Raw genomic sequence first — 15175 nt, 5'->3', positions numbered from 1 at the left:
TTGTTTATAGTTTAGCTTTGTAGATATTAGACTTTGTAATGATTTGTTCTCTAAATAAGAAACTGTTAATAATTATTTACATATATTATTGCTTTTTTTTGTTTAAATGCAGGTATGGGATCCATTATCTGGAAACCCATTATCCAGAAAGCTCAGAATTACAGGAAGGCCATCTCCCATAGACCCCATGTTAATCAAATAGTTCAGTTTTTTTAAAATGATTTCCTTTTTAACTGTAATAATAAAAAAGTACCTGTGCAGGTATCGGATCCCTTATTCGGAAACCCATTATCCAGAAAGTTCCGAATTACAGAAAGGCCATCTCCCATAGACTCCATTTTAATAAAAAAATTTACATTCTGTGATTATAAAACAGTACCTTGTACTTGATCCCAACTAAGATATAATGAATCCTTATTGGAGCCAAAACAATCCTAGTTGGTTTAATTACTGTTTAAATAATTTTTTTTAGCAAACATAAAGTAGGAGATCTAAATTACTGAAAGACCCCTTATCTGGAAAATCCCAGGTCCTGAGCATTCTGGATAATGGATCCCATACCTGTACTTGATCCTAGCTAAGATATAATTAATCCTTATTGGAGGCAAAACAATCCTATTGGGTTTATTTAATGTTTAAATGATTTTTCTTAAGACGTAAAGTATGGTGATCCAAACAACAGAAAGATTCATTAACTAGAAAACCACAGGCCCTTAGCATTCTGGATAACAGATCCTATACCTGTAAATTTTTCATTTAAAAATTGTTTTTGGTTTCAGAGCTTAGTGCAAGATAGAAAAATCCTGGTTACATGACCAAACACTTATGTGGCTGATGTAATTCCGTAGTTTCACTTTCATTTGTACTTCGGAGATTTACATTGTCCTCTAATCGCTTATTAAAGTGTTCTTCACTTAGTAATAGAGTAGCCTTGGAGTCTTTTTTCCTTCCTAGGAGAGTGGCCTTGGAACATGCCCTTAGGAGCGAAACAAATTAACCTTACATTGGTGCCTTGTATGAGCTAGGTAGTAGCAGTGGAATTTGCCATGAAGATGTAAGCAATTATGATTCCTTCCATTATTGGAAATCCTCATCGAGCTAGCTTTTGTATAAAGTAATGTAGTTAGCTCTGTTACGATAGGGATGAAGTCCCTAGCTAACCTTGAATGAAATCATGAGCTTTGTGCAAAGTGGGTATTATGTTCATTTCTCAAATACATATTTCTGGTTACTTTTTGTTGTGGTAGAATCAGCTTTTGAAATACCTCTCCCCGTGCACTGTAAACAGAGCTGCAGGTTATGTGGGTCTGCAAACTCCCACACATTTAGGTTGCTCGGACTGCTTGTCCTTCTTTATTCCTGCTGGTAAAATATGTGGCAACGTGTCGTTTTTACAATATGTTGCACAGTGCGCTTTATACATTAATTATAACAGCAGTAGTACATTGTGTATGCTGATTTATCATACCAACCCTCAGCTGCAAAGTGGATTCCGTTTTATCAGCTCCAAGAGAGTATTGTATTTATTTATATAACACCACAAATGTATGCAATGCTTTACAAAGTATAAACACCAACAGGAGTATAGTTTATTATAAGGTTGACAATGAGAATAAATACTAGTGCTAGAAGTTTTAACATATAGTCGAGGCCAAAGCCCAAAGAGCTTACAGTCTTTTAGGTAGAGGAGACGGACATAATTGTGCCATGCTTGATGCATGAGATCCAAATGGGTTTGCTACCTGTCTGGTTTTTAACCAGACAACCTGTTTTTTTCGATGGGGTGCCTGTCCAAATTTTAGAAGTAAGAAAACCAGGCAGGGTTGTATTCTGGTTGATGCAAATGGGTCCAATCAAAGGCTGCCATGTCATTGCTTGTCCCTAAATGCCATGGCTACTCCCCCAAATGTCATAGAGATGCCCCCTGAAGGCATTGGTACTACCCCCTAATGTCATTAATCTCACCACTGTTTGGATCACATAGAAAAGGTGGCAACCCTGCTTTTCTATTCACACTCACACTAGGGTCAGTTTCAAGCCACTTAAAGGAATAGTAACACCAAAAAATGAAAATATATCAAAGAAATTAAACTAATAGTGTACTTTTGCCCTGCACTGGTAAAAGTTGTGTGTTTGTTTCAAAAACACTACTACAATTTATAGAAATACCCTGGTGTGTAGCCATGGGGGCGGCCATTCAAAAGGAGAAAAGGCACAGGTTGTATAGCAGATAACAGATAAACTCTGTAGAATACAATGGTGTCTTATCTGTTATCTGCTATGTAACCTGTGCCTTTTCTTCTTTTTCCAGCTTGAATGCCTGCCCCCTGGGCTACACAGCAGCTTATTTATATAAACTGTAGTAATGTTCCTGGAGCAAACACCCCAGTTTTACCAGTGCAGGGCAACAGTAAATTATATTTGAATTACTTTAAAACACTTTCATTTTGTGGTGTTACTGTTCCTTTAACATCCCTTTTAGAGGCTGGAAGGAACCCGGAGTACCATGAAGAAACCAATGCAGACACAGGAAGAACATACAAATGCCTTGCAGATATTGCTAAGTCGAAATTGGACTCAGGACCCCAGAGAGTTTTACAGTGTTTTAGCAGCTGTTTTTTCCCTCTTTATAAAACTGGTAAAAAAAAACTTGGAACAGAATAAAATCAGGAATAAGTGGTACAAGTGAGTGAGAAATATAAAATAATATATATGCACAGAATTACTCAAAAGAATAGGAAGTTTTAAAGCAATGTTTACTGTTTGCACTAATGCTTTTTGTCTTTGCTTATTTGCCTCAGTGATTACATTTTCTCTTGATTCACATAACAACACCAGACCTAAAACTTATCAACAATTGTACAGCGCTGCGAAATATGTTGGCGCTTTATAAATAAATGTTAATAATAATAATAATAATAATAATAATAACTGAAAAAACTGAAAGCATATAATAATGCAGCCCTTACCTGTATTATTAAATTGAAATATTATGTTATGTGTAGTATAAATACTAGGTACTAATCTAGTTCAGTGGAATACTATAAAAAAAAGTTTACTCATCTACCAGATTGACAGTAACTGCATTTTCTTTCTCTTTGTAGAATGTGGAAAATTCTACTGAAGATGAAAATGTACCTCATAGAACCAGCACTACCAGAGAGGATTCCTTAGCTATAAAGCCTGGACAGACTGAAAAGGATCTTTCTAAAACCACAGCACTGTCACACCAAAACATTGAGACACAAGGTACATTGCAGAGGTTGTAACCATACTAATGTACATCTAAAGTGCCCGGAACAATGTGTACAAACTTAGCCATTAGTGCTTTATCTTCCATTTTATTTCCATCAAAAGGAAATTTAATGAGGCGATTCACCTTAGCTTAACACCTTAAGTTAACTTTTAGAATGTCGTATTCCTAGCATCTTTGCAATTGGTCTTCATTATTTTTTTTTTTTAAGTTTTTGAATTATTTGCCTTCCTCTTCAACATCTTTCCAGTTTTTAAATAGGGCTCAGTGGCCACTAACTACTGCCTTGTTGCTAAGGTAAATAAGGCCCTAGCAATCAGATAGCTGCTGAAATTCCAAACTGGAGAGATGCTGAAAAACTGAACTGAAAAAAACTCAAAAACAATAAAAACTGAAAACCAATTGCAAATAGTCTTAGAATTTCAATACATCAGTTTACAGGCAAACAAGCCCTTTAATATAATAAAAATTAGTGTTGATGTGATGCGATTTTCCTATATTTTTAACACCTGTAAATTGAAACTGAATATAAAGATGCTTGTGGTAGAACTGTGGAAAGTTTGTGAAGTACTTGTAAGAATTAGGGGGGATTGAGTCAGGCTACTGTTCCCACTTCTCAGTTGAAACACTGGGTCAAACACGGTAAGTTCCTGGGTATTTTCACAACACTATTGTTATCACAAACTGTTTTTACATTAGATTCCCAAGAAACCTTTCATATGTTGTATCAGTGCTGTGCAATGTTTTACAAATAGTGGGGTGATTATTTCTCATAATGCATGCTTAAAGACCAAATGGTAAATAATAGTCTGTTAAGCCCTTAAGCAGGGCCATAAAATCACTAGCAGGACCCAGTGCTTGTCAACCTCTCCTATATTTTGAGAAGTTACCCTATTTTGGCACCTTTCCCCCAGTCTTCCAGCCCCCCCTTGGCATTCTCATGGTTTTTCACAATTTTTTTCGAAGTTCAGCTCAATATGTGGGCATGAATGTGCAGTTAGGTCATCCTAAGGAATTGTGCATGTGTGGGTAGCAAATTTTTGTTGTGATAAGCCAGGTGCCACACTTTCAAAGTTGACAGCTCTGAGGACCATATTCAACCAGGGCCACAAGTTGGTTATTTTTTCATTGTGTATCTGCACACACATTTCTCACAGAAAGGCTTATATTTAAATATTTTACTAGCATTTTTCACTAAGCTGTATAATCATCAGTCTGTTGATATGCCCTGGCCTCCACCCCAACCCTTAGTTTGTGTAAGCGGCTCATATGCGAACACACCACAGTTAGGTGCCCAAAATAAAAAGTCAAAATGGCTGATTCCACCCCCCCCCCCCCCCACCATTGGCTTATGGGAGTTATCAGACTACCCAGAGCTCATGGTGGATACACTTAGTCATAACTTTCTAAAGACTGTTTAGTAGTGATGAGCGAATTTTTTGGCAGACATGGGTTCACAGCAAAAATCCGCATTCCGCCATTGGCAAACTTTTTCACAAAACTGCGGCAAAAATATACAGTGACAAAAATTCACTGAGGAAAAAGTTGCAGTCCTGTCAAAAAAGTTGTGGTTACATAAAAAAAGTTGTGGTCATATTAAATAAGTTGTGGTCACACAAAACGCATGCTAGCCGCATTTCACAAATTTTTTGCTGTTTCGCAAATTTTTTGGTGATCCCGAACAGATTAATTAATCACTAATGCTCAGGGCTGAAAAAGGAAAGCATACAGAAATATGTAGAAGCCGCCATGTGTTAGGAGTGTGATAGCTGATAATGCTTTACGCTGCAGTTACACCTTATGCTAATGTCACATTAATGTGAGTCTAGATTGAACACTTTAATCTCCAAAAAGTTCTCCAAAAGATTTACTCATTTCAAGAACATCATTTTGCCTCTTTATAGGCAGATAGGGGATGTTCTTTTTTCCTATAAAAACGGCACGCGCACCAGAGGCCACCCCTTTAGATTAGAGGAACGGAGCTTCCATTTGAAGCAGTGTAGGTGGTTTTTCACGGTGAGGGCAGTGAGGTTGGGGAATGCCCTTCCTAGTGATGTGGTAATGGCAGATTCTGTTAATGCCTATAAGAGGGGCTTGGATGAGTTCTTGAACAAGCATAATATCCAAAGGCTTTTGCGATACTAAAATCTACAGTAAGTGTTGATGTTGGTATATATAGTTTATGTATGTGAGTGTACAGATAGGTCAGTATAGGTTTGTGTGTGCTGGGTTTACTTGGCAGGGTTGTACTTGATGGACTCTGGTCTTTTTTTCAACTCTATGTAACTAAGTAACCTTTGTAAACAGCCCTTTCTAATGCACTTTTCTATTAAAGCTACGTTTCTCATTTCTATTCCTCTGAAGAACTTCATGATTTGGCTAAAAAGCTGTTTCTGATAACAGAGCTATATTTGCTTTCTTCCGCATGCACTGTAAAAAAAAAAAAGGTACAAAACTGCAAGTAAAGCCACTTCAGATACAGACATAAAACATGTTATTGGACTAAAACACATGGTGGCACATAACTTAAAGCTCACCAAGAACATATTAGCATCATGGGTAAAATGCACAAAGGACTTTGGACCAGATTGTCATTCAGCATAGTGGACACCTTTCTTTGTCATGCACTGCTAAAGAAATGTGAATTGTTCCCTTATAATAAGCAACTCTTTTAACTAACAGCTTTTAAACTCATTTTTAAGTACTGCCCTTGGGGCATGACAGAATGACAGTTTATACTGATTCTAGTCCCCAAGGAAGAACATTTCTCCAGCAATTCCTACTCTTATGAATACAATATAAATTGTAGACTACCACTTGTCTAACAAAGAAAATGATATATGATAAAATATGATTACAAGCAAAGCTGGCAGATTGGAATTTACTTCTAGCATTCCTTTTCAAATATTTCAGACTAATAAAATGTAAAATACCTAATGCATTCGCACTAATGCATTCCTTGAGGAAGAGCACAGTTGGTGCTCGAAACGTTGGATCGTTTTCATTAAAAAAAATTTTGTTTTCTAACAAAGTCCCTGCGTGTGCGGCTCATTGTCTTGCTATATACATGGTTTTTGCAAGCACCTGGGGCATTTGACTACTATTAGGGTGTGCTCTGTTCTTTTCTGTATTTAACTAACAGAGAATAGCCATGAATACCTGGTAAATTATATCCTTATAAACAGTGCTTAGTGTTGCTACCAGTTATAATTTGTGCTTAGTAATGTAATTTATGTCACATGACTCACTTAAACTTGTTTATTATAATAAATAAAGTACCTTCTGTTGTAAAACATGATAATGTCACTTTGGAGTTCCATGAACTTTATAAAAGCACTAGACCTTTCGCCTCATGCTTTTATATGGTCATGGAAATCCTTGGTGACTTATAATATCCTTTTATTTTACAATAGGGGGTGCATTATTCTAGCCTGTGTGGTAGTGGGCAATAATGGAAGATAGTTTTGACCACTCCTCCATTTCAAACCACACCCACGTTATCACAGGAGCTTTTAGGGCCATACCCAAATTAATGGTGGTAGCACAGCAAAAACCCAAATGGTTGGTGCTCACTGCAGGTATATCCCCCATCAGCATAGGGCAGGCACAGCATGGCACTCACAGGTAAACAGAGTATGGCACACACAAGGAGCACAGGGTATGCAGATTATGGCACACACAGGCAGCATAGGGCAGGCAGGGTAGGCCAGGCAGAGTATGACACTCACAGGCAGCATAGGGCAGGCAGAGTATGACACTCACAGGCAACATAGGGCAGGCAGTGTATGGCACACATAGGCAGGATAGAGCAAGGCAGGCAGAGTAGGAAAGGAAACAGGGAAACCTATCATGACTATGCAACTATGACTTTGCAAGTCACTGATCATGACCACTCAAAGCTGAACAGTTTGTACTGGAGTACATACAGTGACACATTGCCTGTGCTGCTCCTGCAGTCTGTCTGCAGTTGAACAATGCAGACGTTTACAGTCTGAGTTGTAAATAAATCACAGAAAGTGATCAGCAAATAGAACCTCTGCACCACCCACTGGTATATTAATCTTAGGACTCCAAAGGAACAAAAGTTAAAACTTAACCTTTAATATACATAATTAAAAGGTATGTCAAGTTATCTAAAATAAGGGGCATGATTAAGTGCCACTTAAAAGTCTGCCCCAGTGCTCTGTACTGGGCAGATAGGGATTAGACAGGGGAATGAGGGAGCCTTTCCCCTGTATAATCCCTATATGCCCAGTACAGACTCCTTTGGAGTCCTAGGATTAATCACTTTCTTCTCCCTTGTTGCTAATAACTAATTGATCATTTACACCTCTGGAGACTATTCAGATTTTTGAGTGCTGTTGCTCTCCAATTATACTGTATTTGTAAATAATTCAGTCTTACAGGTGTGAACATTGCAAGGTCTTACGGGTGTGAACATTGCAAGATCTTACAGGTGTGAACATTGCAAAGTCTTACAGGTGTGAACAATGCAAGGTATACAGCAAATTACCTGAATCTGAGGTGTAAATGATGCAGGGGGGCAGTTTTGATACCATTTAAAGCGTACACAAAGGTAAGCAGTCCCACCAGCCACAGAGATGTATGCATCTCATACATTACACTACCAGCTAGAATGCAAGCTTTTCTAGCTCCTCTGAAGACCTGGCCCTTACACTGTGAGCTTTTAATCCATTGCAAGACTGAGACTGGCAAGTGCTGCCTACCCTGGTGACACTGAACTTACAAAACTATACATATACCGTCTGCTCTGAGTTGTGGAACAAAGTCATTAGCAGGGATTACAGTTTACAAGCAGAAAGGGTAGTTTTTTTTTTTTTTTAAAAGTATGAAGATATTGACATCAAATATCAAACAAAACCACCATCTTTCCCACAATATTGTACCAGAATAATAACAGTAGTAGTAGTCACCACATGATATATTTTAATTATGTCAAGACTGGGAAAGAGAAAGCAATTATGCTGGCTGTACATATATGCCAACAATCCATTTTAATAATCAAAGTTTAGTCTGGGATAATGACTGGGTAATATACACTCACTGGGTTATCTTCCTCAGTATCCATCTCATCAAAATCTAAAGAGCTGGGCAATTAGGATGAAAAACTCTTTATATTATTAAGCTGGGCACATTGATTTCGGTCATTTGAGTGCATGCTTGTTTTATTCACTGTGCAGAAAGCAACTTTGATTCCGGCTAATTAAGTTTGGTGGCTTTCGGTAGCTGTCGTGCTATTAAGAGAGGCATTGCTGGTATTTATATAGCGGTTTTTATTTCATCTAGTTAGAGTATAAATAATTTAAGAAGCCCAGCTTGCACAATCATTTTTATGGCAGCTGAAACAAACCTAGAAGGAACGTATTTGATAAAAAAAAGTTCACAGTAGGCATCTCTTTTGAGAGCTAAAAAGGAGAAGGCTAGATCAATAAACTTGAGATAACAACAGTATGTGGGGAAAAAAATATTCAAAGCACGGGGCTTAACTGCAACTAAGCCAGGCTGGTCAGAGCAGGCTTTGAAATGTTTCATTATTTTCTGTTTCAACATACAGATGTCATAAGCTCACGTGCAGATGACAAGAAAAAAGAAAACTTCACAGAAAAAAAAAAAATTACAGGTAAAAGGGATTCTTGGATTATGTGTACTCCAGGCTTGTTGCATGTTGTAAAAAAATAAATGTTAAAGGATATTTGCTAAATTTTGTATATGAATAGTAATCAGTTTGTTTACGACAATAAAGGGGCATTTACTAATACTCATTTTTTGGTTTGGGTTTTTTGATGCCAAAGCCCCATTTCGTCATAGAAAAAATCCCACAATTTGTCATAATTTATTATGCAACAAAACTGCAACAAATACAAATGAAAAAATACACTAAAACCTTGATCATGTAGAAGTCAATGGCAGATGTCCCTTTTACAACTGGAAGATCTTTCTTTGCTTCACGGTTGTAGAGGTTTTCGTGGTTTTTTTGACGCTGACTTTCGTTTGACAATAAGAAAAAGTCACGTTTTTGTGCGACAAATCAGAAAAGTTTTGGTTTTGGCCTTTTCTCTGCTACTTTTTTTCATTTGTGCTTTTTCAAATCAAATCTTTTGATGAATGACTGACTGGAAACGTGTTTAGTCATGGTTTCTGAAAAGTATAAAACCAGGAATATCTGAATGTTGTTAAATGGGCCTCCCAATGTCAAATGTGACCTATGCATTGTGATACGTACCTATCTGTGTGTTGACTTGAGTGCCTGTTAATTGTAAAAACATCTACCGTATATTTCGCCGTATAAGATGCACTTTTTCTTCCCCAAAACTTGGGGGGAAAAGTTTGTGCGTCTTATACGGAGAATGCTCCTTCCTCTATGTGCCGCGGCTCTCTGCCGCATACTCACTTTTATAAGGTTGCGCCCGTGCGTACTGACGTCACACGCACAGGGCGCAACCTTATAAAAGCACAGAAGCAGCTGGGAGCCGCGGCACAGAGGAAGACATCACAGGAGCCGGAGGCCGCTGGGGGGAAATGGAAGGTGCTTGGGGGTCCGGGGGGGAAGCTGAAGTATGCTGTGGGTGCCGTGGGGGAGCTGGAGGATGCTTGGAGGCCCTGGGGGATGCTGAAGGATACTTGGGGGGGGGGGCCAGGGGGAAGCTGAAGGATACTTGGGGGGGCCCTGGTGGAAGCTGAAGGATACTTGGGGGGGGCCAGGGGGAAGCTGAAGGATACTTGGGGGGGCCCTGGTGGAAGCTGAAGGATACTTGGGGGGGGCCTGGGGGAAGCTGAAGGATACTTGGAGGGGCCCTGGGGGAAGCTGAAGGATACTTGGGGGGGTCCTGGGGGAAGCTGAAGGATACTTGGGGGGCCCTGGGGGAAGCTGAAGGATACTTGGGGGGGGCCCTGGGGGAAGCTGAAGGATACTTGGGGGGGGCCCTGGGGGAAGCAGAAGGATACTTGGGGGGGGGCCTGGGGGAAGCTGAAGGATACTTGGGGGGGCCCTGGGGGAAGCTGAAGGATGCTTGGGGGGGGCCCTGGGGGAAGCCTCATTATGTGCGAGCCCAGAGACAATTAACTTTATACAGTTGATATAAAATATTTTACTACAGTATTTGCTTTAGAATCTTTTTTTTCTAGATTTTCCTCCTTTAAAATTGGGTGCGTCTTATATTCCGGAGCGTCTTATAGGGCGAAAAATACGGTATGTTATTACTTGTGCTAAATAGGGACATTGAAGTTTCTTTGTGTTTGGTCCTTGCAAGATAGATTATTAAATTACCAGTATACAATTCCCTCCCTTCACTCACTGCTGTAACTGTTTGTTACCAGGAGTTCATTATGCAGGGTGATTATCTACCTCACAAGAAATACATATGTTCCTTCAATGTAACTGTTTGCCCTGTTTAGCAGGGTAAAAAAATGCACACACTTTTTTTTGTGTTCAAAACACAAAAACAGGAAAAAAAAATGTTTTTATTATTTATTTATACAGGTATAGGTCCCTTATCCGGAAACCCATTATCCAGAAAGTTCCGAATTACGGAAAGGCCATCTTCCATAGACTCCTTTATAAGCAAATAATTCTAATTTTTAATAATGATTTCCTTTTTCTCTGTAATAATAAAACAGTACCTTGTACTTGATCCCAACTGAGATATAATTAATCCTTATTGCAGTGCTGTCCAACTTCTGCGGTGCCAATGGACGGAATTTCTCTAGCATACATGGTGGAGGGCCGCTAATGGAAGCCAGTTTTGACTACTCCCCTTTTTGAAACCACACCCACTTCAAACCACACCTATTTCATCACAATGGTGGTAGCACAGCAAAATCCCAAATGCTTAGTCCTTACTGTGGGGATATCAACTGTCATTCATATGTGAAAGGATTATATTATGTCATATTAAGATATACCCTTATATTCCATATGCCTTCTCCTCCCCTGTGGATAGCAACCCCCAGTACATAATTACACATTTTAGGGACCACTTAATGGCTATTTTCAACTGTTAACAAACTCCCAAAACAAACCCCTGCCAGGTTCACCTCCCACAAGCAGCATAGGGCAAGCAGAGTATGGCACACACAGGCAGCACTCTGCCTGTCCTATGCTGTCTGTGTGTGTCATACCTATGCTGCCTGTGTGTGCCATACTCTGCCTGCCCTTAGCTGCCTGTGTGTGCCATGCTCTGCCTGCCCTACCCTTCCTGTGTGTGCCATACCCTCCCTGCCCTATGCTGCCTGTGTGTGCTATACTCTACCTGCCCTATGCTGGCTGTGTGTGCCATACTCTGCCTGCCCTTAGCTGCCTGTGTGTGCCATACTCTGCCTGCCCTACCCTGCCTGTGTGTGCCATACTCTGCCTGCCCTACCCTGCCTGTGTGTGCCATACTCTGCCTGCCCCCTACATCTATTAGAAGCATAGGAAATGGGAATGAAGCTACTTTTTGTCATGTGCAGCACCTCAAAAATTGTATCTGATTATATTAAACATTCAATTTTAGTGATAAAAGAAATTAATAAAGGAATACTTTTATGGGGTGCATTTTTTTATGCTTTAGTTTATAGAGCTTCTCCAGCAGAATCCTGCATTGAAATGCATTTTTCAAAAACGCAAACAGATTTTTCAAAATTTAATTTTGAAATTTCACATGGGACTAGCCATATTCTTAATTTCCCAGGGTGCCACAGCAATGTGACCTGTGCTCTGATAAACCAGTCTCACTTTACTGCAAGTTAAAGTGATATTAGCAGCCGATCAGCAAAACAATGGGAAGGTAGCAAGATAGCAGCTCCCAGTAGGTATCAGAATAGCACTTAGTAGTAAAGGTGGACACACACGGCCATGTATGGGCACTAATGATGGGCCTGCCTGACCGTCATCTGGCCTGAAATCAGTCAGATCTCAAATGGGCAGGTTTGGATCGAATTAAACTGATATCGCCCACCTGTAGGTAGGGATATCCAGAGAAGATCCACCCACTTGGCAAGGTATGGCCACCTTAAGAAATCCAAGTCTGGCTTGGGACTCCTCCAGTTACATGGGAGTAGAAGAAACAAGAAAGCAGTTCCAATGTGTAGCGCTGGCTCTTTCTGAAAGTTCAGACTCAGGCACAATGGACTGAGATGGCACCTACACATCAATATTACAGCAAAAAAAAAGATACATTGGTTGGTTTAAGAATAACATTTTAAATGGTAGGGTGAATTATTTGCTATGTAAACAGTGTAATTTAGAAATAAAAAATACACCATAAAAATCATGACAGAATCCCAAACTCACACAGATTTTTGTCGTCTTTTAGGATTTGCCACTTTAAATGAACATCTAACTTGTTTTAGTTTTGCCATGAAATAATGAATTTTGAAAAATCTCCCCATGTCAGCCGTTTTGTAGTTGTGTGGAAGAATCCACAGCAAAAGCACAGTGGGGTGCAAATCACTGAGCAACAAAGCCAAGGCATTGTCAATTAATCTCCTGCAAATTGAAACAGCCACACTTTCTCAAGCATGTTATTTTTTCCTAATTTTTACAATACTTCAAAAAATAGTATTTTATTTGTTTTTTTTTCATGTACCGTTTAAAGAAATTTATAAATCCAAATTTTAGTGGTGGCTTGTTCTTCTACTTTACCATTTCCTATTACTTTTAATATATGTTTCCTATTTCACCTCATTATTACTACCTCCAGCCTCCAATACTTCTGTACTCTATCTACTATCTCATATTTGTTAGATGTACCAGGACACAGTTTATATATATAAGTATATATATATATATATATATATATATATATATATATATATATATATATATATATAAAATATGTGTAAAGAGAGCACTCACGGAATTATAGCGTAGAAAAAATCCATGTATTTATTTAGTCACCACATCAACGCATTTCGATCCCCACAAGATCGTCATTGAAACGCCTTGATTGACTTTTTCTACACTATAATGCCGTGAGCTATTGTTTCTTCTGCTCAGTGCACCTTGACCCAAGTCATATAATAGCAAACAGCGTTGCTATTCTCATGTCTACCACTAGATAGGGCATGGAAACATATTTATCAATGCAAACGATTTCTGAATTTGTTTTGATTGCTACAATGCTGAAATATTTTTCAGCCTTTAGATGAAACCTGCTTTTTGGAAGGGCCAGGAGGTCTAGGATTCAGAAATCATTGCTTTTCATTGTATTTAGTGTATTTGCAGCTAAAGTTCCTGCTGTCTTTGTGGTGCCAATATCCTCTGTCTCACACTGTATTTAATGCATTTTGGGAACCACTACTTGTGCCCTTCACTGTATAATGTATTTAATGTATTTAGGATCTGGAGTTATTATTCATAGAGGTCAATGTACCATTTTTACAAGTGCATACTGTGTGTCTGTTTCTATATATGCTTTACTGTACAAGCTAATTGAGGCTAATGGCACATGGGTCAGTTTTTCACAGTGTATTTTAGCTGGCAGAAAAATGCCTGAAACCTCCCTAAATATTGGGAGGCAGTATAGGCAACTGAATGTTTACCTACTTCAGACCGGTACCAGCGGTGCTAAAATTCAGACCAGTACCAGTGGTGCTATTAGCCCATTAGGCAGTGAGGGGTCAGGGAGCTGACTGTCTTACTGGGGGGGAAGGGAAGGGGATGATACCCTGCAACTTGCAGCACAGCAGTAATGAGTGACTGAAGTTTATCAAACCACCAGTTACATCGCTGTGCTTTCTAGATAACGGGTCCCATACCTGTACATAAAATGTTTAGACTATTTGTGAAGCATATATATTAAAAATCCAATATAGGTACGGGACCTGTTATCTAAAATGCACAGAAACTAGGGTTTTTAAGGGGTCTCTAGGTAATTTGGATCACCATACTGTAAGTCTACTAAAAAATAATTTACACATTAAAGGGGTGCTTTACCTTTTAATTTAACTTTTAGTATGTTACAGAATGGCCAATTCATAGCAACTTTTTAATTGATCTTCATTATTTATTTCATATAGTTTTTGAATTATTTTCCTTCTTCAAACTCTTTGTAGCTTTCAAATAGCGGCCATCTCCTATTCATATATCGGTCTCTCATTCAAACCACTCCCTGGTTGCTTATGTAATTTGGACCCTAGCAACCAGATGGCTGTTGAAACTCCGAACTGGAGAGTTCCTGAACAAAAATTTAAATTATTAAAAAAACTACAAATAATATAAAATGAAGACCAATTGTCTCAGAGTATTTCTCTCTACATCATACTAAAAGTTAACTGAAACGTTAACAACCCCTTTAAATAAACCCAATATGATTGTTTTGCCTTCAGTAAAGCTGGCCATACAGGCACCAATAATATTGTACGAAACCTCGTTTCGTACGATATTCGGTGCGTGTATGGCAACTCGGCGAGACGACCGATATCGCAGGAGGCGATCGGCCAGGTTAAAAGATTTTGATCGGGCACCATTAAAGGCACCTGAGCAAAATCTGCCTTCAGGGCTGAATCGGCAGAAGGAGTTAGAAATCCTATTGTTTCTACCTCCATTTCTGACGTTTCAGCCCTGAACATCAGTGGCGGGTTGGAACGATCGAAAATCGCCATGTGTGTGGCCACCTTAAGGATTAATTATATTTTAGTTGGGATCAAGTACACATTTGAATCATTTGATTGAAATAGAGTCCATGAGGAATGCCCTTCCTGTAATTCTAAGCTTTCTGGATTGTGGGTTTCCAGATAATGGATAACATACCTGTACACTTTAGTGAATTTTTTTGTATATAGGGGCAGATTTATTATTTAAAGGGGTAGTTCACCTTAATATGTTACAGAATGGCCACTTATAAGCAACTTTTCAGTTGGTCTTCAATTTATCTTTGATAGTTTTTGAATTATTCGCCGCCGCCTTCTGCTTTTTTTCAG

At 38.9% G+C, this 15175-nt stretch overlaps 1 protein-coding gene across 3 annotated transcripts in view; it reads left to right on the top strand.

The window, feature by feature from the left end:
• Window positions 1–15175, top strand: part of kiz (kizuna centrosomal protein) — a 56764-nt gene that overhangs the window by 24233 nt on the left and 17356 nt on the right. For 2 of the 3 annotated variants that reach the window (XM_002939434.5, XM_012963824.2), the window contains 2 exons: window positions 3105–3249; window positions 8829–8894. In XM_002939434.5, the coding sequence (XP_002939480.1) occupies window positions 3105–3249; window positions 8829–8894 (211 nt within the window). The remainder of the gene's footprint in view (window positions 1–3104; window positions 3250–8828; window positions 8895–15175) is intronic. The other variant, XM_002939435.4, reaches the window with a different exon arrangement.

Source organism: Xenopus tropicalis, chromosome 5 (genome assembly GCF_000004195.4).
Source record: "Xenopus tropicalis strain Nigerian chromosome 5, UCB_Xtro_10.0, whole genome shotgun sequence".
NCBI lineage: Eukaryota > Metazoa > Chordata > Amphibia > Anura > Pipidae > Xenopus > Xenopus tropicalis.
Note: the sequence above shows the minus strand (reverse complement) of the source record. Positions and strands in the feature narration are given on the sequence as shown.